General features: G+C 57.5%; 1 protein-coding gene across 4 annotated transcripts in view; it reads right to left on the bottom strand.

Annotated features, from left to right (window-relative positions):
* NCOR2 (nuclear receptor corepressor 2) overlaps positions 1 to 22,652 on the bottom strand; it is a 257,131-nt gene that overhangs the window by 60,777 nt on the left and 173,702 nt on the right. For all 4 annotated transcript variants that reach the window (XM_082324898.1, XM_082324899.1, XM_082324900.1 and 1 more), the window contains exons 13-17: positions 22,410 to 22,464; positions 20,115 to 20,213; positions 5,188 to 5,312; positions 4,036 to 4,208; positions 969 to 1,031 (exon numbers count right to left, since the gene is read on the bottom strand). In XM_082324898.1, coding sequence (XP_082181024.1) covers positions 969 to 1,031; positions 4,036 to 4,208; positions 5,188 to 5,312; positions 20,115 to 20,213; positions 22,410 to 22,464 — 515 coding nt within the window. The remainder of the gene's footprint in view (positions 1 to 968; positions 1,032 to 4,035; positions 4,209 to 5,187; positions 5,313 to 20,114; positions 20,214 to 22,409; positions 22,465 to 22,652) is intronic.

The following is a 22,652-nucleotide window of genomic DNA, read 5'->3' as shown; positions in this document are numbered from 1 at the left end:
AACAGCTTAAAGGCGAGTGAGCCAAACACTTTGGGATATTCACAGGCAAAGTAATCCAAGTCCACAGTTCCCATCGGCACCTGGGCAGCCGGCGCTCCAGAACGTGTAATCACCATCCCGGCAGCAGGTGCATTTTCCAAGCAGAGCCGAACCCGCTAACACGCCTGTTTGCGTTTGCCATCCCCAAACGGCACTCATTTCCATTTTAATTTCCCATTTACAATCCTCACTGGGCCAGGAGAGTCGGCAGCGATGCAAGTGGGATGCATGGGCTGGGGACGTGAGCTCGACAGCCCATCAATAGGACGTGACTTTGGCAAAAAAAATTAAAGCAGCGAAAGAGCTGGCGCAGGAGCGGCACGAGGAGGGGAAGTGGCAAGAAGGGCTGTGCTACACTCAGCACTTTTTAAAAACGGTCTCAGCAAAGGCTCTGAATCTGTGCCAGGATGTAAAGTCACCCCGCACTGCCCGCAGCCCCAGCTCTCGCGAGCTCCCCAACGCGTGGCTGTGGAGTGCCGGGGTTCACCATCCTCTCCCTAAATCCCAGAGCTGCAAACACAGGCAGACGCTCTCAGCATGTCTGAACAGATTGCACCGATAGCACGAACCTCCCGAGAGCCGCACAAAGCTACGCTTCATGCTATAGACACCAGAAGCTGCAAAAAGCAACAGGCAAAGCACCTTCCCCATTTCCTATGGCTGGCTCCTGCCTCGCGGGACACGCTCCGGCTGCAGCCCAGCTCCCAGGGCTGGAGAGGCCGAGCACGGCCCCCACACCACCGCCCGCCTCCCCCAAAAACCCCCACCGAGGCTCGCTGGGAACAAACCAGCAGCGGGATGGGCAGAATCCAGCCCCACGGCTCAGGACCCAGTACCCTGCAGAATCTCCAGCAGTCAGACACCATCTATCCCTGATTGCTGGATTAGCTCCAGCAGAGCCGACAGGAAAAAGAAAATGAGCGGCTCACCTTTTTTAGCCGTCTCCATCTCCTCTTCGGTCCAGCGAGAGCTTTCATTCATCTCCAGAGAAGCTGGGAAGGAGGAAGGAAAGGAGAGCAGTCAGCTGTGAGCGGGACCCAGCAAGCCCGCCGAGCTCAAACGCCCAAACCCCATCCTGCACCCTCTTCCCCAGAGGCACGACAAAATGCCGTGCAGCGCAGAAGTGCTTCTGCAGGGAAGGCTGTAGCGGTGCAGGCTCTTGAGGCTTTTCCACACCACAGTAACCCATGCACAGCATTCCCCCTCTGGGATGCATCTCGGTGATGCAGAACCTCTACTTTGGGACTGGAAGCGAAGCCAGATGGCTTGAGGGTGGCAGCAGATTTCCTGCTGATTTGGTGCCATGCACTCTGGCCCGCCAACAACAGGTACCTAAGATGAAGCCGACTTTAGCTGTGTACTTTGGAGGTGGCAGACGCAGGGTGGGACCATCACCCTCGGAGGAGATGGAGAAACAGCGTCACCTCGACAGTGACTTTGGCCGACGACAACTGTCAAGGGAGTTGGCCGTACTTGACCGTGGACTCCCTTGGTGCCGTCACCGGGCTCTCGGACATCTCAGAGCCACTTCCAGCAATGCCGGGGGCTCACCCGGAGCAGCGCCCGTTGCAGCGGGACGTGCTGCTCTGGCTGGGAGAGTCGGAGAGGGGTGTCAGCACCTGATGCTCCCCCTCTCCCCCACCCCAGGCACAGTGCTGGGGACACCGAGGTCCTGCATAAAGCCTTCACTATGCACAGTCCTGCTGGCAGCCTGGCACTAGAGCAAACCCTACAATAACAAACCAGGGTGTGAGTCAGAGGCAAAAAACAACTCGGTAAGGAAACAGATTTCCGGCTCAGGCTGCCAAGGGGTTATTACTCTAAACAACAGGCAAAGCATTATTTCAACAGTGATGAGAGATGTTTTGACAGTGTCCTTTTAAAATGGAAAACAGGCTGATAGGTTCAGGATAAAGGATACGAGCGAGGAAAGAAGGAAGCATCTTCCAAGGAGCTCTACAAGAACCCGAGACCCCGCGGGAGGACAACGTGGGCTCCGATGCCCATGGCATCGGGCAGAGGAATCTCCTTCGCAGCCGGCTGAGCACGACTGCAGGTGTCACCTCCTGGAAATCAGCGCAGGTCACTGCCTCCTCCAGAAACGCCGTGCCCCCCGGGACGCCGGCCAAGGAGCGGGGAGATTGATACCTCGCCGCTTCCCCCGGCTGCGGGCAGAGCTGGGGCCACCACGCTCATTTACATAAAAGCAAGTGTCCCCACCGCGCTGTGCAAGGCCCTTCACTCAGCTTGAGGATGACTGTTATTGTATGGTAAAGAAACGTCAAAGAAACGGCCTGTTTGGTTTGATTAATGGTATTTACTGAGGTTGCGCAGTTATGAAACAAATGCCTACGGGGAGCTCCAGCACGCTGCAGTTAAACCACAATATGGTTTTGTGTTGTTTTTTAATGTTCAATTGGTATTTAAAATGCAATAACTTTCCTAGCCAACCTAAATTAAAGCACTATTGGAGAGACATAAAGCGAAACCAATTGCTCAGATATGTCACTGGAATTGATCCATTCCCTTTTCCCAATTTAACACGGTCTGAAGTCTTTTCCTTGTGTTCACAGTGAAGTTTACCAAGGACTCTGAGATGCTGGGATAAAAAAAAATCCCATCTAAGTTACTGGCATTATCTGCTGCTTCTTTGCAGCATTGCTTAACAAGTTCGAGAGGGAGAGCAGGGCTCCGTTGTGCCGGGAACTATTTATATCGCCTGTATGAAAACAGAGCGCTCGCAATCAAGGCTTCAGCCAGTTGTCAGCAGAGGAACAGGGAGGCGAAACACCTCCGGGTGATTTATAGCACATGGAACAGAACAAGCAAGAAACTGCAGAGCAAGGAAACCGAGAGGAGTCACCCTGCTTTTATTTTTACTTGCCTTAGGTAGCACAGTAATAATTCTGTACTTGATAGAGTAGAAAATACAGGAAAATCAGCCAAATTCCTTGATGCATTGGCTTCTTTAAGTCAATATATGAGCAGTTTCCCAGGGTGACCACTACTGATGCTGCAGACGCGAGAGGCAGATGCGCCCGACGTGGGGCTGCAGACGCTGCCGTGAATTCCTGTCTAGCCCGGGAGACGTGCGGCGGCATCACGTGGCTCTGGCCGGCCGCCGCTCGCAGCCGCGGTCCCCGGGTGCCATGTTACGGGCAGCACGCTTTGCCTCACCCACCTCGCTCTGAAGCCGCTCCCGGCCCCTGCCCGCTGCGCTCAGCCACCCTGCAGCCTTGCGCAGGCAGGACAGGAAGGAAAACACCGACCGCCGCGCCTGGCCGGCTACCGATGGGGGAGACGAGCAGCGGCGCTGGGGACCAGCATGGGAAATGCTGCTTTTTGGGAAAAACAAGTGCAACCTGGGGCAGACAGCACGACTGCCGCCCGGGTGGACGCTCCTGAGCAGTCGTAACCTCGCCACGGCCTTCAGCTGCAGAGATGAGGGAGGGACCAGCAAAATTCCCAAGGCCAGGAGGGTCACAGACCCCGCAGGCTGCAGCTGCTCAGGCTCCAGGCAAATTCGAAAACAGAGAGGGCAGGAGAACTGGCAGAGACCCAGGCAAGCCCAGGAGGGCAAAGCAGGCTCCCGCGCAGAGCTTGAGGATACTTGGAGCCCGAGCTGCTGCAGAGGGAAATGCATCTCCGGGTGCAGGAGGTGCACGAGTGCTGCACGAACCCAGCCAACACGCTGCTAAAAAGGACGGCTTCCCTTTTCGTCTTTTGCAATACTTTCCCTTTGAGGCCCTAAAACCCACTAACGCTCAGCCAGGACAACCCAGGCTCACAAATGCCTCTGGTTCATCCAGGCAAACCACGCTGGGTTATTCATGGGATAGAGAAACCTCACTGCTGCCCCCCCAAAAGAGAGGATTTCACGAAGGAAAACCCTCCTCCGTGAGCCGGGAGCAGAGCAGGGCGATGTCCCATCCCAGCAGAGTGGACACCCCAAAAGCCCTGCCAAGGTCCCCCCGTCCCCGTGCCGCTGCTACCCACCCAGCTCCGCGCTCTGCTGCGGGGCAGCCGCCTCCTCGTTGTTGGCTTCGTTTGCCATGGAGCGGGTGATGCGGCCTTTGCGCCTGCCCTGGCTGTTGGCGGTTTTGCGACCTTTGGAGGTGACGGTTTCTTTCTCATCGTTGTCCTCCCCAGATGTGTCGTCGTTCTTGTCCCTGCAAAAACAGGGAGGGAAGAAAAAATGTTGTTGGGTTGGCCTGATTTTTAGGTCAAGCAATTATTTCTCTGCATGTGTTTGGAGATGTTTTCTTTTTTTGTTGGTCTTTGGGGGGGGCAGGTCTGCATTTTTTTTTTGCACACGCAGGCTCTTTTCCTGGCTGGGAGTGGGCTGGATTGGCGGTGGGGTGATTTGCGGTGGGGTTTTCTTTCTGCAGCTGGCTGCAGCTCCACCACCAAGTGCACGCAGAGACCTGACGGAGACAGGTTTAATACCAGACCATTCAAATTCATCCCTGCCTCCTCCTCATTTATCTTCCTGAAAGGGACCTGCTGGTAAATGTCTTAGCAGCCTAGATATAATGAAGCCAGATGTTCTTTTAAACCAAGTATTAAGCCCATTACAGATAGCTAGCGGTCTGCGTGCCAACCTTTCCCCGCCACGGCTCTGATGCTCCCTGTTCGGCGTGAGGGAGGCAGGGCTGGCTGAAGCCCTTCATCTGGGAGCGCTCACATTGACATCAATAACGCTAAAGGTGAAGTGCCACGCTCGGCTGCGCCCGGATTGCTCCTCTGACTCCCGGAGGCTCTCGCAACAAAACAAGCTGGAGGATCAGAGGGGCTTTGCGGGTCGATTGAGTTTATATTAAAAAAAAAAAAAAGTGTATCAGAGTTGCTTTCCCAGTTTGGGAGCAGCAGGGAAAAGGAATGAAGAGGAGAGCAGGCTCTGCCCTTCTCTCCCTGCGGAGGAGGTGAGGTGGGCGCACATGGTCCTGCATGAGGTCAGGCAGCCCTGGACCACGCCGCGTCCCACCGCTACATCCCACCGCCGCATCCCACTGCGGCAGCCCACCGCTGCATCCCGCTGCTGCAGCCCACCGCCGCATCCCACTGCCGCAGCCCACCGCCGCAGCCCCAGCCCGACGCCCAGCCCTCGCTGGAGACGGAGGCGAGCCAGGCAGGGAGGGTTGTCCTTACTTTGTCAGTTCTTCTTTGTCATTTTCTGTTTCCTGCTTGTCTTCCTCCTTCTCTCCTTCCTTGTCCTTTTCTTTCTCTTTTTCATCTTTCTCTTCTTGGCTGCTCCGGGGCATTTGCTGCTGCTGCTGCAAAACAAGGGACATAAAACAAACTCTCAGTGCTGAGGCGGATACATTGCAGCACCTGGGCCAACCTAAACAAACGCGGCGAAACAATGCTGGGGGGCGAGCGGCCAAGAGGAAAAAGTGCTGCAGGCAGAGGGTACAGGCAGGCTGCTTACGGAGGCCGCGGGGGCCGAAAGCTTTCTGGGGAGATCAGAGGTAGTTTGGGATCAGGCACTGCAGCCGTGCTCCGGCTCCCATTCCAGGCAGCGGGACAGCCCCGCGGCTCCCCAGGATCTGCAGGCAGCAAGCAGGGACCTGACATGGGGGAATGCAAGGAGGTGAGAACAACCCCCCTGTTCCCTGTAGATGATGGCTTAGCAACATTGGTCGCAATTTGCAGCTGGTAAGGTGCATTTTGCTGGAGCACGAAGGAGACAGGGGCACCAGAGATGCCCTGAGGCTCAGCGATACCAACGCTGTGATCTCTTTCCCAAGCATCTAACATGGCCCACAGGGAAAGTTTATGGTCCCGTATCACCAAGACTGGAAGATGCCCAGCTCCTTGCCCGCTCCGTACCGCCTGGCACCCTCACTGGAGGCCATGCACCCAACTGCCCCAACGCTGCTGCCGCCGCTCAGACCGAAGGCGCTGCGGTACCCGAGGGAGGGACGCAGCAATTGTAATAGTTCTGGATTTTGTTTCAACAGCTGCAGGAAGGAGGATGCTGGGGAGGCCTGGTTCCCCTGACCTCCCTTCCCTCTGGTGACCGGCAAACGAGAGGCATTTCATAGAGAAGTAGAAATTAGAGACGGAAATGATTTATTAAACCATCCTGCTCCTGGCTAACGCAGGGCTGCTTGTGCCAGGAAACCCACCCGGGCTTGCCCGGCCCCTGCCCAAGCTGCAGGGCTTCCACCACCCCTTGGGAAAGGGTTTGGTGATGTAATGGGGGGAAACATTGCCTTAAAGTGGCTTTATCAGCAGAAAGTGTGATGCCGGGGAGCCTGGTCTGGCCGTCATGCAGACGGGCCAAGTGCGGACGAGGTGCGCCTGCATCTCTCGAGCCGGGGGGGCTGGCCTGTCCCCGCTCTCCAGGAGCAGGGAAGCTGCCTTGAACCCAGGTGTCCTTGCAGCAGCGACGCTGGGTACGAGCTAAACCCTCTGCGCCCACGGGCTGGTGCTAAAATGAGAAGTGTGGAGCTGTCAAAATGGGCTTCAGAGCATTCTAACAAGAAAGCTTCTGATTCTTTCAGGCCCCAGTTCAACACAAGTCCTTAAACCACAGGCGCTGCCATCACCGAAACCCTGCGGACTTTCAGTTCCTCCTGGTGCCGGGGGGAAGTGGCCACGCCGCCAGGACCCACGCTCGGCAGCGCATGCGCAGCAGGCTTGGCCGGCCCCCACAGCACCTCCACACCGGCACACGTGCCAAACACACCCGTACCGCATCTGCTCACACCCCTGCTGTGCTACCAGGAATGGCTTCATGGGATGCAGGGTGGGAGAGTCTGGGGAAGGGGAGCTGGGCAACGGTTGGGATGAGCACTTGGTTGCTCAAGATTTTTCAGTGTCCATAAATCTCTAACACTTGGGGAATGGGCTGTCTCCTGCAGGAACTGGCCAAGCAACAGTGCCAGGCACTGCCCTTGCCAGCCCCCAAACCCGCGGAGAAGCCGGGGACAGCCAGCAAGTCTGCCGGGACCGGGAGGCAGGCAAGCCTGCGCTGGCAGCAGAGGAGCAAGGGGCACCCGTCACACGCGTTTCCCCAGTGCTGCCCTGAACTCTCTGACTCCCTGAGTCACACCGCGGTGAACCCTGAGCGCGGGTTCAGCCCAGACAAATACCCACGAGGGGAGGGCTGTGACCTCCGAGGGCTGGGTGGGGAGCAGGGCAGGCTCTGCCCCAGCCCTGGCCATCACCACCCACCCATGTTCCCTTCACCAAGCGCTTTGGCAAGGGAGGACAGCCCAGATGACTTTTGCAGTATTTCTACCACCTCACTGTGAATATTTTCTTTTGGGGAATGAGGGAAACCCTGCACCCCAGAGATCCCAGCTCCTCAGGGTGTCAACCCAGCTGCAACCGCATAAGTCCCTGCCCCAGCGTCAGGCTGGCACAGGCTCCCAAGGGAAGCTTTAGCATCATCTCATCTTGTCTCTGCACTTGTTCAAACCAGAGGGCTGTCACCGTGAGCAGCCATCGCAGCTCTTCCCCAGAGGAACAGGCTGGGATGGTGGCAATGCTAACGAGCTCCCTGCGCCAGCCTGCAAAAGCAGGGGTGGAAAGGCAGGGAGAGGCGCGAGCGGCCGCGGAGACTCAGGCTGCAACGCAGGTGCTTCCCGGGAGAGGCATCCATCTTGCTCCGGCGTGCCGAGGACAAGCAAACCCCACTGGCCTGGCTTCAGCAGGCCACTGTGCATCCCGCTCCTCCCAGGGTTTTCAAGCCCAGCCTGGTGGGACATCAAATTAGGGTTTCTCCCACCGCAGAGGAGCATTTCAATCCAAGGATGCCCTCTAGTGATTACCCTGCTGTGGCCACAGCAGGGTGCCCGATGCCAGGAGCGAGAGCTGGGTGGGCGCAGCACCCTGCGCACAGCAGGACGGGACCCGATGGCGCTCACCTGCCAGCCCTCTCCCACCCGGCTGAAATGCATAAATCGGGCAGCATCGTCACCATGAGGCCACAGTGGGGAAAACTGTCCCCTGCTCCCCCCGTGGCTGTGTTCATGTCTTCATCTGAAGAAGGCTCCTGGCCAAATGCTGCTTTGAACCCTGGCAAACACGCGGTGACAGCTTATCTCCTGTGCCAGGGCTCGGCTGCACAGCGGAGCACCCCCCAAACACCCTGGAAAACACCTCCGGGGACGGCCACGCTCACAAATGCCACCTTACATCCCACCCGGCGGTACATGCTGGGCTGGAGGCCGCGGGGCTGGATGAAGCACCCAGAGCTCTCGGGGGGAGAGGGGACCCCAGGGTCCCAAATGAAGCTGGGCGAGAGCTCAGCTGTAAGCGGCACACAGGGAAAGGAGGTGGGACACCCCCCTGGGCACCGACCACGGCAGCCGTCTCAGCCCACCTACGCTACGTGCTCTACCCCAAACCTCAGACCGGCCAGCATCAGAGTCAGACACAGTGCCAGAGTCAGACACGGCACAGTGCCGGGAAGTCACAGCCGGGAACCTGCGAGCCGGACGGTCCCCCCGCCCGGCCCCGGCATGCGGCTGCCCCCGCGCTGCGCAGGGAGGCTATTCTTAGAACTGGACCCGGACCAGCTCTGGATGATTCAAGGGTCGGGACGCCATCCCAAAGCGTGACAGGCCAGGAAATGCTTCCCCAATTACCAGCCGATGTTTCCCTCTGATTCATGCTGCCCCGGTTAGAGGTAGACCAGCAGGTGGGTCAGCTCTTAGTGGACGTGCCAAAGGCCGGCACCAAAACTGCTCAGCTCCCAGCAAGCTTAAACCTCTCTCCACCTACATCCCTGCCCCCCTGGGGATAAGGCACCCCACCTCCTGGAGGCAAAGCAGGTACGTGCTCCCCACCTTGCACAAGAAGGGGAAGGGATAAGCCCGAGGCCAGGGAAGAAGCCTGTGGCAGAGGGCAGGGCTGTCCCTCCCATCCCTCCCTCCCAGGTCAGACGCTCTAACCGCTGGACCGCCCTTCCTCCCCGGCATCGCTGCTGCTTGTTTTTGCTGCCGACACATCCTGTTTATTTAAAAAGGCCCCGGGACAAAATTGCACGCGGGACGCGTGAGCGAGAGGACGATCCTGCTCCAAGCCCACGGGGACGGGCGGCCTCCTTCCCTACATGCTCCCCGTGCTCCAGCATGAGCTGCTCCGTAATTACAAACATCTGCTCACCTCTACCCCAATTTCCCACCGGCCCCGGAGCAGCTGGAGAGGAGCAGAGCGCTGCCAGCCCTCCTGGGAACACTGCCTGCGCCGCCGGCCACCCCCTCGCCAGGGCCCATGGGCAGGCACGCATGCTCGCCCCGGCGCCCAGCTTCCCTCCGGAGTGACACTGCTCGCCCTGCCCAGCCAGCTCCATTGGGCTGGCACGTCACGGGGATTTCAGCCGTCGCAAAACTCCGGCTCCGAGTGCACTTTTGGGGAACACCGGCTTCCAGGTAGGTCCCAGACATCGAAACGCTGGCCCTGCTGAGAACTGACCAACTTGCTGCGTGTCCTGGCAGCGGGTCTGGCTGGGAGAAAGCCCCAGCGAGGAAGAGGTGCAGCTCCTCCCACTCTGTTTACTTCCTCCGCTGAGGCTCTGCCTGCTTCTGGAAGCAGAACAGGAGGGCAGGAGGCGGTGGGAGAAGCAGCTCCCCACCTTCGCCCTCCCCAGCCCCGCCGGAGACGCCTGCTGCCTTGGCCCAGAGACAGTGAAGCCAGCCAGAAACCCCTTCCCGGCCGGCGGCGTCCCCTGCCTCCGAAGCGTGCTGCTCACACGCTCACCGTGAGCTCCAGACCCTCATCTCCCCCCAAATCACTCACCTCCCCGCTCCCCGGCTCCCGCGAGCGGCCGGTCCCCGACAGCCCCATCGCCGTCTCCCGGCCCCTGCTCACCGCCCAGCCATCCGGGCGCGCTGTGCCTTACATTCTCCGGCTCTGAAGGCTTCCTGACGATTTGCATAGTTAAGCCGTAAACTAACCACAACATTCCTCTTATGATTTTGCAATCTGCTGGAATAACGTGGTCGCTCTAAGTCGAGTCGATGAATCATCATCTATAAACCACAGCTCTCGTCACCGGGGCTCTCAGTGCTGGCTGCAGCCAGCGTGATTAATCCACCAGGATGCCAAGCTTAACCTACGGCGCAGGGTTATTTATTTTCCAAACTTGCAAACCTCCAGAAAGCAACTGCTCCTGCCTTCCCCGTCCCCTCCGTAGTGAGATGTGCCGGGCTGCGGCAGGGGACTGGGGACCATGCCAGAACCCCACGCAGAAATCTCCCTTGCAGGGCATCCCGGCATTAACCACTGGACTGTGCACCTTGCAACCGCGGCACCCACACCCTCTCCCAGTGCCCCCTCACTCCCTGCTCCATAGCACCCTCAAAATATGCACCAAAACACCACTGTTGCCATGACGGCTCGGTTTCCCAGCCCTGGTCCTGCTGGGGACAGGGATAGACACAGCCACCATTTCACAGCAACTCTCCCCATGATGTTTAGCGGAGCTCATCCCTGGGACTCCCGTTCCTGCCCCAGGACCGCCAGCTCCTGCCACCTCCAGCCACGCTGCTTGCTGGTGGATGCCGCTTGCTGGTGGACACGCTGGCGGGGAACTGGCTTAGGTCATGGTGACGGCACTGTGAGAGCCCATCCCCGAGCCCAAGTGCTGGCTGGGGGTGACATCTCCTCTCTCTCACGGCAGGTTTTGAGGGCGGATTGGCTGCACGGGGGATGCCATTTGGCTACCAGCAGGTGCATCACCTCCACTGCCATCATTATGGTGCCCTGGGCTTTCACAGAAGATGAACACACCACGGAAACCACTGACTCCTGTTTGCTCCTTAAATCAGGAGAGAGCAAACCACAACCCTCTATGAGCTCGTGCAGAGGGAGCCATGCATGCTGCGAGGCAACTCATTTCGGTGCTGCTCAAGTCCATCCCCAGGCACCGCAGGCAGCGAGCTCCAGGGTTTTTGCTCGAAGGCGGCTTTGCAGACCATGCCACAGTCTCGCTGCAGCAGCACGGTGACGCGTGCCAACCCTCTCCCCACCATGTCACACCGAAGCCTGCCTCAACAGGGGCTTTGGAGGGAGCGGTGCCCCGCTGGCGCAAGCCCCATCCCCTCCAGCAGCCGGGAGCACCCGCTCGGCCGTGCTGCCTCTCCCGTGTGCAGGGTGCCGGCTCCTCGCTTCTCCCACGGCTGACTTCAGATCAATGGCATTTATGATGTTCTCCAGGGGCACTCAGCTGCGGAGCAGGCGCAGGCCGAGGTCATTGCACGCAATCAGGGAGTTGCAAATTAAAACCAGCTCGAGATAAGCCGAAGACAAAAGGCCTACGCTATGCTGGCCAGGAACACCTGGGGTTTGCTTTGCTGCTTCTCCAGGAGCCCCAGCACGCCTGCAATGGCCACGTGCGTGCGCGGGTGCCTGCTGGCATCACCCTGAACGTCCCATGGCGTCTGGTACCAGCACCACAGGGCAGGATGCCCTGTGCTCTTTGTGGCACAGCTGGCAGGACTCAGCATTCAGCTCCCACCCCTCTCCTCGGCCCCGCGGGACGCTGCGCAGAGCATCTCTGCCAGGAGCAGGACTGGCACCACGCAGCCACGGCTCGGGAGCATCCTCTCTCCTCCACCACCCACATCCATCCCTCCACCTGCTTTCAAAGTCTCCCTCTGGCAGGTCACACCAACGAGAGCCAGGGCAAGGACTCCCCCACTGAGCACCCACAGCGCCAGCCTCCTCTTTAGCCACCGCGCTGCCCAGGCACCCCAGGTCTCCCCTGGAGCATCCTTCCCCATTCGCCAATATCATAGCAGAGGTCGAGGCGCCCACCACCGAGCTCTGATGCCGCAAGGCCACTGCAAACAGCGCTCCCCACACATCCCTACCCACCCCTCGGCAGCAGGCTGGATACAGAGCGCAGGGAGGATGGCTTAGAAATACACATATGTATCATGTAGCTGACTCCCAGGGCTCAGAGCCTCTGATCTGACGGTCTGGAATGCCTCAGCCCTTGCTGCCACCCACCGCCGCGCAGCCTGGCTTCTCACGACCGCGTGCAGCACCCTCCACTCATGGGAGAAACCACAAAGCAAAACAAGCCGCTGCCAAAACAACAAGGAAAGGAAGAGGAATGTCTGCCGGCGACTTGGCTTTGATCATGTGCGTCCCGGGGCTGGGTTTGATGCTGTTGGCTGCGGAAGCAAGTCGAAAAATCAAAGGGCCAGGCTTGGATTTGATAAGGAGAACGATAGTGAGCATGGGGCTCGCTTAGTTCAGCTCCAACTGCAATGGCCCAGAGCTGTGCTGCTCCTCCGCCGGTAAACAACAAACTCTGCAAGACAGCAATCGTTACATGGCAGAAATGGAAAACACCAGGGCTGTGCCCAGCGTCCTGGGAGGCACTGAACAGGCCCCGCGCATGCTCGCTAGCGCAGCTCTCTGGCACCACAGGCCACAAAACACAGCCAGTGCCAGCAGCAAAGCACCGGCAGCCGCAGCTGGGCTGCCCTGCCACGCCGCGGGAAAGCCCCGTGCCATCTCCCAGGCTGCCGGTCCTGGGGGCGAGCAGCATGCCGGGGACGAGGAGAGGGGCCAGCTGTGGGACTGCAGAGATGCCTGACCCTGCAGCATCACTTGCCAGACCATGGCACGATCACGTCTGGTGTGTGCACCCAAGCGTGGGCTCATCTCAGGCAGCACTGGAGCCTGTTGGGCACGGGAGCCCTTCGGGAGGGGTCCCTGCGCGGCTCAGCCCAGCCCAGCGGGCACTGACGCCTTCCCACCGCTCGCTCCTTGATCTCAGTGAAGCACACAAGTAGTTTTCACAGGACCCTGCTCGCTCAGATCCCTCCTTAAATCGCCAAGAGCTTTTCCATAAGAGGAAATGTTTCTTTTCTGGGTCGCTGCTGAGTTTTTCAAAAAGTGATCTGATGGCTCGTGAAGGGAAAATGACCTGAGGGGAAGAGAGCGTAACGTTTGGAAGTGGTGGAGGTGAGCCCCCGCTCTGTCCCAGGCAGGGAACACGTGTTTTCTCTTCCCTGTGGTTTGCTTTACCCCGCTCCCCGCTGCTCGCAGCCCCCGTGGCCACATGCCGACCCCCCTCCGAGCCCTGACAACAGAGGAAGGTGCTGGGTCGGTGGCTCATGGGATGCAGAGCAGCATCCATGCACGCCGCAGACGCACCAGGGGCAAAGCAAGCCCTGTATCCTCACGGAAGCAGCTTTCCCAGCTGTGCCTACTTTTAAAGCAACTTGGCAATGACACGACCTATTTCCCATCTGTTCCCAGTCAAACCTGGATCACAACAACAGATAAAACAACTCATCTCAAAATCCAACCGCTTCTAACGCTCCCTGTCCTGCCGGGAAGATGCTGCAGGCCCCCCGCCACGATCGGTAATGCCCAGCCTGGACCCCAAACCCCCGTCCTGAGGAGTACTCACGTGGGCGCAGGCGTGGTGGGGCACTCGCCAGGAGGATGCATCGACCCGCTGCTGGAGAAACACGAGTCCGAACTCAGGGGCCAACCGGAATGGCGGGGGTTCACGTCACTTTTAAGTGATTATTTTATTATTGCTAACTGCGGACGCAATCAAGCTGCACAGAAGAGCCCGGCTGTGGCGGCCAAAGGGTCCATCAGTAGGTGATCCACTAGCAGCCCATGCTGGTGCTACCCCAGAGGGAAGCGGCTGCGTGTCCCTGCCTGCCGGTGCCCGTCCCCGCTCCGAGCCCACAGGTCTCGCTGCTGTCCCCGCGCTGCCAGCAGCCCACAAGGCCGTGTCGGGAGCTGGGGACCGAGCGGCCACCCTCCCGTGGCAACGCATCCTTCGATTCTTTTCCCAAATATGGCCACATCATTCTTGTTTAATCACCCCCAAAAGTGCAGCTGGGATTTCAGGAATGCGAGTTTCCATTGTGTTTGCCCAATTATGCTGCCTGGACGGGTGGCAGGGCTGCGGGAAAGCTGCAACGTAATGGGGGAATGGGCATGATGCACCTTACGGGGCAAACCTGGGATAGGAGGTTTGGGAATGACGGGAGGCTAGACTGAAAGAGCAGGCGCCAATGGAGAGTTACAGGATCGATATCAGCTAGAACATCACCGTGTCTCACACCTCACCCACCTTCTCGGTGCAGGCACCCCAACGCTCAACCTCCTCCGTGACAGGGCAGTGATGGCCCCTGGGCGACAGCCCTTTACCAGCCCCGACCGCACGCTCAGTACCCGGCAAGCTCGGCACCCCGGAGAGGGCAGGCGGATGTTCCCGTTCGCAGGCACGGAGGCGAACATGGGCCCTGGCAGAGAGCATTTAGCAAAGTACAGGAGAGGCTGCAGACCCCAAGCTCTCACCCGTGATCCCCCCAGCACTGCTGTCAGGCCGCCCTGCCAGCCGTGAAGTGCCTGAGCTACGCCGAGCTGTAGGAAAAGCCCGAGACGGGTGTTTTCCCAGAAACAACCACTTTTCCTGATGGAAACCAGTTTCTTTGCGAGCTGTATGCTGCCAGCCGCTGAGCAGGACCTGCTGCTCCAAACACACTCCAGCACAACCCTCTGTGCCCACGGGAAGCCTGCTGCTTTCCATGAGGATAATTTTGCACCACTTTTGAGGATTCCGGGGGTTAGCTGGTTTTGTCCAGATTTTTTTTTGGCTATGAGGAGATGTAGGTTTAAAGAGCGAGAGCCTGCGCCGAGCAGCGCACACACAAGCACCCAAGGAATAAACGCTCTGCGAGATGTTTCTCCCTGCGAGGCCGCACTCCAGCAGGACCAGGACCACGGGGTCTGGCCGGGTTTGACTTCTCATGGGTCCTGCACCCCGGCCTGGCCGGGCAGGTTTCCCCAGCCACCAGCAGTGCTGTCACACCACAGTCCTGTCCTGAAAATGAGCCAAATTCAATCCCCTTTGTGTCCCAGGAGCGAGCTGACCTGGCCCAGCCAGCGCAACGGGGCAGAGCCGGGGGGACAGGACGACAAGCAGGGCCACCTCGCAGCAACAGCCATCAGCAGAAGATGAACCCGCACCCCAACACTGACATCCCAGGCGTCGTTTCCAACCACGCAAACTGCTCCCTTACAGACTTCTTTGCAGCCACAACCATTCCCCCCTGCCCGCTCCACTGATAATCTCAGTGCCATTTAAAATAGAGTGCTCAAGTCAGCACAGGCTTAAATGCTTGCAGAATAATTTATTGGTATTTGTGGCAGCAAAGTTTACTGCCCACATCCAGGGCTGTTTCAGTATGATGTGCTGCATTATTAAACCAGGATTTTATGACAAGTATCTCCCGGCGTCTGAAAGAGAAGTTGTCAAACCCTTTGTCACTAATGAGGAGCCGCTCCCTGGATTGATGAAAATCGAATGCTTCCCAGAAATAAATGCTCATCATTCATCTCGTTAGCTGTTGTGGTTAACGGAGCGGGGGCACACGCACAACTTGCGGTGCAAGAGGTGGTTTGTTGAGCTCCAGACCTGATCCTCGCAAAGGGAGGAGAGGTGACGGCAGGGCAAGGCTGGTCCGTGGCGGGTGCTCTGCTTCTGCACCGGGGATGGGCTGCACGGAGACCCGGAGCTGCGGGCAGACAGCGCCCGCCTGGCAGCCCGAGCCCTGCCAGCCCCTGCCAGCCTCGCTGGCTGGGACAGCGCTTATGTGAAAAAAGTAAATGGGTTGTTTATAAAAATCCGGGCTGGGGCTGTTTATCCGCGTCGGCGAGGGGAATGGTTTGTGTTTGGGGAGGGCGGGACAGCCGGCGGGACGGATAATTCGATTTGGGTTTTGGCAGGGGGCAGGGAAGAGGGTGGGCCTGGGAAAGGCCGTCAGCCCTGGCAGGGGACCGCGCCGGCTGCCCGGGCAGGTCACGCTGCAGCCCCCGCCCCGCCGGCACGGCTCCAGCACCGCTCCCCGGCGGAGGAAGCGGGGGTCCGGGCAGCTCCTGTCCCCGCCAGAGCGAGTCCTCGAAAGCGTCAGCACTAACGCACGGGGCCCTTTCATCGGGGAATATGTGAGAGCCGTCTGACAGCAGCGCCCAAGGAGACCGGCATGACGGCACGTCCCGCGGGCCGCATCCATCCACCGTGGCGCATGACTTCATCCACCTCTGAGTCATCCCCAGGGTGGGCAGGCAGCTCCTCCGGCCGCCCATCGCTGCTGCTGACTGACCCACTGCCGGCAAGAGCACCGGCGGCTTTGCCTGGCGGGGCGGCTGCCCGCCTCCCCATCCCTACACTGCGTGGGAGCTGGGCGGCTTCTCCCCCCGGGAATTCACCGGCACTGCTGCAGGAAGCACGACCGGCGTGCTGCGGCCGCTCTGCTGCCACGTGGGCAACGCTACTCCAAAATCAAAGCGAATTTATTCTGGAATAAAAACCCCACACTCCGCACGGAATAATTATGTTGAAATTGAATCGCTTTTCTTCCAGCACGGTTTCAGTCCAACGCTTGCGCTACTACAGCCCGGCTGAACAGCTTGCCCAAAGAGCGAAGCACATGGCGCTAATTGCCTAGTTTCAATTTTGGTGCCCCCTGCTACAGAATTCGGGGTGTTCGCAGAGAGATGCTCTTTGAAACACCCTGAAGAGCGGCGACTGCGACAGCCCCCCAGGCGGCACATCCACGCAAGGGCCTTTCATTACAAGCTCACGCAAATTTATGCTTATTACTGTACATTGAATATTGGATCAGATTTACCATGAGTCAAACTTTTTCCTTTTTTTTTTCCCCCCCAACGAGAAATTACATGCTTGGGAGTTATTCCTCTTCCCATTGATTTCCCCCTGTCAGGGTTAAATGGCATTTTCCATACCCGAACGCAGAGGATTATTTTAGAAAGGATCCTCATCTCGGGAGCCTGAATATTATGCATAAGGATCCATCAGATGCATGCGCCTTTCATTCACCGGCGCTGGGGAAGGCGGCGTGCCGGGAGCACGCGCCCCGCCTCGGAGCGGGCGGCTGCTCGGTTTTCTGACAAACTGGAAGCAGAATCACGTGAAGTCCCCGCTCTTGGCAAGAGATTTTTAGCAATAAGTAGCAGCTTTATGAGGAATATCCTTTGCCAGGGGACCATCAGCCAGGGAGCAGTGGGATTCTTATTTTTTAATGGACTTTTAATAAGTAGGCCACAATGATAATCTTGACACCAGAGTAGCTTTATTTCTACGTGTAATTATCTCCACTTCAGTCTCAAGCTCCCCGCAGCCTCCAAGAGCAAATAAGACCACCAACCCCTCTGTGAGAAAAGGAGCAAGAAAACAGCATAGGGCCACTCGAAATGCTATTTGTATCAGACCTCATCCGCTCCTCTCATCTAATATCAAAGTCAACCTCTCCTCCCCTCCTCTATATCAATTAAATCTCACTTTTGGCATTTAACTGCTTGAACCCTTTACCAGAAGGAAAAATCCGTGCTTGGAGCATGGGCAGCACCGGGAGCGCGGCACCACGTCTCCCGATGCTGCAGGAAGACTGTTCGCAGCCCCGTCTCCAGTTCAGTCGACAGCCCCGCAAATGGCTGAACTGGTACAATGAAGGGGGAATGAGCAGGGGGGACGAGCAGCCGAGGTGCCGGCTGAGCCTCCGGGACAGGTTACTCCCAAATGAGAACACCACCTGCAGGCATGGGCAGAACTTGAGCAGTTTCTGAAGGTCCTCACTAAGCAAAAATACCACCAGGAGCATCCCTCCATCCTAGCCCTCCAGATTTGCCAGTATCTAACCTCTCCCATACTGGTCTATGCAGCCGCATGGTGACCCAGCCTGGCCCGGGAAAGCAGGTCCCATCGGCACTGCGCTCAGGGGAGACCCCGGCTCCATGAAGGGGTGCATGGGAGATGCTTCACTGCTCCCACCAGCTTCTGGCAGGACGCAGGACTTTTAACAACACATTCCTTCCTTCATTACCTTAAAATCCCACCCTAAAATGACCCTCTCGGCAGCACGGCCTCCCTCTGCGGCACGGACCCAGCCGTGCTGCCCCGCCAGCTGCGCTGTCTCCCCTCCGCAGCAGCGCCCTTCCCAAGCCTGCCCACAGGCTCTTCCAGCACTCCTCTGCACGCAGCCGCGCAGGAAACGGACGCAAGCGACAGACAGGAATACCGGAGGTATTGCAGCACAAAATGCGCGTCTCAAGACCCCCCCAAGATCTCTGGGGGAGAGCTGCTCCAGGCTGGATTGTATGCAGCAACTCTTGTTCTGCACCTCTCTCCTACCGCTATTTCTGCAGCCAGCCCTTGGCTCTTAAAGCTTGTCTGAACATCCCACCTGAGCATCCAACAGTAATGGGAAATATTCACTGCCTCGCTTTCCCCTCAGACTCAGACATTTGACTCTTCGTTCAAAATCAATAATGTTCTGGTCGAGGTCTGCTCCAGCGGAGGTGCAACCCACTCCCTTTGGTGCCCAGCAGCCTCCCTCTTAATGATTTACAAATATTGCTGTCCTCTACATGCAAAAACAGTCCTGCCTTTTTCTCCGGTCAATGCAGCAAGTCCCTGCTTCCAAAGGCTGGCACTGAACGAGGCTCCAAGCGGCAGCACACGATCGCCACTGCCCAGGCTGGACCAGCCTCATCAGCGAGGGCAAGCGCCGTGGGAAATTCTGCAGCCAAGGACGCTTTGGATACTTTTAAAAACTAAAATACAAATAGTACCTGCTGGATGCAGGACAGGCAGGTCTGCAGCCGCAGGGGTAAGTAGCGAGATGCAGCGCAGAGTGTTAAATTGCCTCTCTCCCTCCACACTTGTTACTTGCTCAACTTAACATTGCAAACAGAATGAGCTGTGCTAAAAGTCTCCACCACTAACAAGAAACAAATGTGGCTTCATGTTCTAGTTGCTGTGATCTACCAAAACAGACCATGGTAAACACTATAAAAATGTACTGGAGGGAACCACCCTGTGTTTGCTGGGAGAGGGACTGGATAATCTAATAGGGCTTTATCCATCTCTAATGTCTCTGAAAAAAAAGAAGGGAAAATTGGGCCCCATCCATGACATTCGTCATGTGCTAGCTATTCTGATGTCTTAATGCTTCAGAAATCAAATTGGAGCGAGGCTACCTATCTGCCTCTCAATCAGAATCCAGACCCAAGTGCTGCTTTTTATGGCCATGCAGCGTGAGGAGCTGCTGATGTCAGCGGTGGCACGGGCCAGGCCAGTTTTTCCAGCCCTATCCCCACGTTATCTGGAGAGATACTCCCTTTGTGGTCACCTCACTCTCCTCATGACGTGGATAATTGTTCACTTCATGCACCTGGGGCTCCACCAGCGGGGACCTTCCTCTGGCTGAAAGCAGCCGCGGGGACAAGGTACCTGCCCAAAATGTTAGCCCTTATCTGGGTACCTGGGTATTGCGGTAGCAGCAGAAACACGGGCATGGTCATATCTAGATTTGTATCTTGGCCACGGTAACGGCAAGGGTTGATTCAGTCACCTACCCCCAGGCACCTCGTGGCGCCCTCGGTACCCGCCCAGCCCTTAACCAAAGGGTTAAGGATCTCCTCTAGTTTCAGCGCCAAATCTGCCAGCCCCCACGGGGATCTTGGACACCCTCCAGCGTTTCAGATAGCTTTACAGGCCTCTGCTCAGGCGGTCACCAGAAGTCACTCCCACCCAAGCCATTCTCCTCCCATACCTTTTCCCGCAGGAAGAGCCCTGGGCAGGCTCTGCAAGCCAGGAGCATCCCCACCCAGCACGCAGCCCTCAGGAGCCCTGTTCCCGCTGGCATGCCGGCTGCCGTCTCCGGAGGGGAGAGAGAAACGGGCTCCGCTCGGTTCTCGCACAGAGCTGCAGGCTGCATGGGCAACCCCGTGCTACTCCTGACGCCTCGCCAGGTTTCCTGCATTCACTCCATCCCCTTTTTCAAGCATCTCGGGTTTGTTGTTTACTTTTTTAAAGCTATTGTGACCTTGGCATGGAGACAGACAAACATCAACTGCCAGAAAACAGCATGTTCTGAAAAGCTACACAGAGCAAAACCACAGCCCCATCGCAGTTTGCAAGCAAGATCTCCATCTGGGGAGGGGAGAAAAGAAACATTCGGGGTGCTCAGAGAAAGTGCTGCTGAGAAGCTGCAAGGGCAAAGCACTGCAGCTCCTTGCTCAGCCCGAGGGACATTTCCATGCGCTCCTCCAGCTCTTACCTGGCTCTTCCCGCGCCGCCGGTAATTCCTTCTTACAAGGTTCTTGTAATTCTCATTCTTTTTGGTCAGGTAGTAATACAGGACGCAGTCTGCCACCGTCTGCAACGACACGGACAAGTCAGGGAACAGAAGGTCCCGGCCCCTCGCTCTGTCGGGGTGCAGACTTCCAGGAGCGGCGTTCAGGCCCTGCCATCGCCAGGTCTGCTGCTGCTTCTGAAGATCCGCAGCCCAAGCAGGCTTCCCCGCACCTCCCTCCCAAAGCCCTTCGATGGAGCTGGACGAGAGGGGAGATGCACGTTGTCCTAGTAAAAAGGCTCAGCTCTTCCAAGGGACAGACTGGGGCCGTCCCGCAGGCATGCCAAGACGGAGCCGGGGGTGCAGAGCAGAAAGCACCCCACATTGGAAGCAAAGCAGGGGGAAGGGCTGACCCTAGATGACTGTGGCAACTACAGGCAGAAAAAGGAGAGCCGCCTGTCACCCTCTGTAGTGGTTATGCGGGGCACAACCTGCCACGTGACTGTCAGCTAGCGTTATTTCCAGCCCTTAAGCTCGCTGGCTCGAGCACACATGACTTTCTCGCGGACAGATTGAGATCGCGGCCCTCAGGAGCCACCATCCCAACTCCCATTCCAGCGGCTGGCTCCGCAAGCGCCGTCCTGGATAGGACACATTAGGAAAACAAGTTGCCGGCACCGGGACATATTCTGCTCCTGAAGAGCACAGAGTGTGCCATGCTGGGAAAAGTCCTTTGCTGAACTGGGTGGGCACCTGAACGCTGGTCTTGGGCTACACCTTCATATACAGGACCAGCGGCTGCATGAACAGAAATACTCCCACAGACCCATCGCGCCTGCAAGCGCCCGGGAAGAGGGTGCTGCTGCGTGCTCCTGGGGGGTGCACGGGGGCTGCGCTCTCCCTATCCCTGTGCAAGGAGTGGAACCATTTGCAAAAACAGATTGCAACTTTTAAAGTGTTAATTGGATCTCTTTCTAATCTAGCCCTGATTATACACACACACGCGAACACAAAAACTTACAGTCATCTGTTCCAAGGGCTAAGATCACTATTTTTTTATAATGCAATTTAAAAATCTATTAATTCATTACATTGAGCCATACTTTGCATCTCTCTCCAACAGGATAATGGATGTGTTCTGTATAATAATTACAGCCTGATTTACAAACGAGTACAAATAAAATTAGAAGACATTTTACAGCTTGGAACACAGACTGGATTGTGAGCATCATCCAAGTCCCACCGCTTTCGGCTTTACCCAGTGGGAAAGGCTGAAAAGAGCCTGGTATCTTACAGCAACAACAGCACGACGAGGATGCTGCTGGCCTTTGCCTGCTTGCTGCTTCGGACAGGGAGGTCAAGGTCTTATAAATTATTTCCCCAGCCCGAGTCACACAGAATCAGAGAATAATTTAGGCTGGAAGAGACATCTGCAGGCCACCCCCCAAAAGCAGAGGGGTTCCCCCAGAGCAAGTGGACACTGCACGGATGAAACACTGCGTGAGATGGGCAGAGGATGCAACTAACTACAAGGACCAGAGAAGAAGCAGCTCTCAAGTGTTTCTGGCTCAGGAGAGCACTGGCCCATCATTGTCTTTCCAGGCTGGGTCTGTCCAGGATCTGCCTATATGGCCTGTCCCACAGTAGGTACCTGACCTTGCTCAGAATGGGACCAGAGACTTGCTCTTCCTTCAGATCTCTTTTTAAACCTTTCTTCCATCAGCCCAATTAATAGCAAAAAGGAGAAGTCCAAGAAGCACAACACAGAGGCTTGGGAAAAATCAGGCCCTCCTGCAAGCAAACTATTCCTAAACACCAAGGGGAGGTGTGTGTGCTTACAGGACACCAACCCAAACTGCTGGATGAACTGGGGACTCAGTCCACCCTCAAGGTCCCTTCCCTGCACGAGGAGGGGACCCCTCCGCTTTGTGCTGGGCAGCCGGGTGCCCATGCCCCCTGTGCGATAGCCTGGCTGGTGCAAAATGCCTCCAGGAGACGCTGGAAAGCAGCTCCGCCAGGCAGATCACGGGGTGGGCTGCAACGCCTACACGCCAGGCTGGATGCATTCACACATCTCGCGGCTCTGAGCTCCCTGGCTCTCTGCAGCTGAGTCAGTCCCTTGTCTCTGCAGGGAGCCGGGAGGCGTCTGGACCGTGCCCGGGGCTCTGAGCCACCACCGCCCACAGGTGCCCAGCATCTGCCGGCTGCTCCAGCGCCAAAGGGAGCCGCGTGATGGAGAAGAGAGCGCCAGGCAGGTTAAAGCCAGGCAGGGAGGCTTACCTTCCTGTCCAGAAACGACGCGATCAGGCCGAAGTTCTTTGGATGCTGCATGAACCTGCAGGAGCGAGAGGGAGAAGATTAGTGTACGTGCCGGCTCTGACCCTCCTTGCAGCTGGGCTGCTGTACCCAGAGCGGCTAGGCCAGCTCCTGGAGGGACTTAGGGGTTTGAGAAAATATTTGTCTGCTGCTCAGCTTCCCAGAAAGACAGGAACTTTAAATTTAGCCCAGTGGAGCAGGGCTGGT

This window comes from Platalea leucorodia (assembly GCF_965183815.1).
Source record: "Platalea leucorodia genome assembly, chromosome: 12".
NCBI classification, from domain to species: domain Eukaryota; kingdom Metazoa; phylum Chordata; class Aves; order Pelecaniformes; family Threskiornithidae; genus Platalea; species Platalea leucorodia.
Note: the sequence above shows the minus strand (reverse complement) of the source record. Positions and strands in the feature narration are given on the sequence as shown.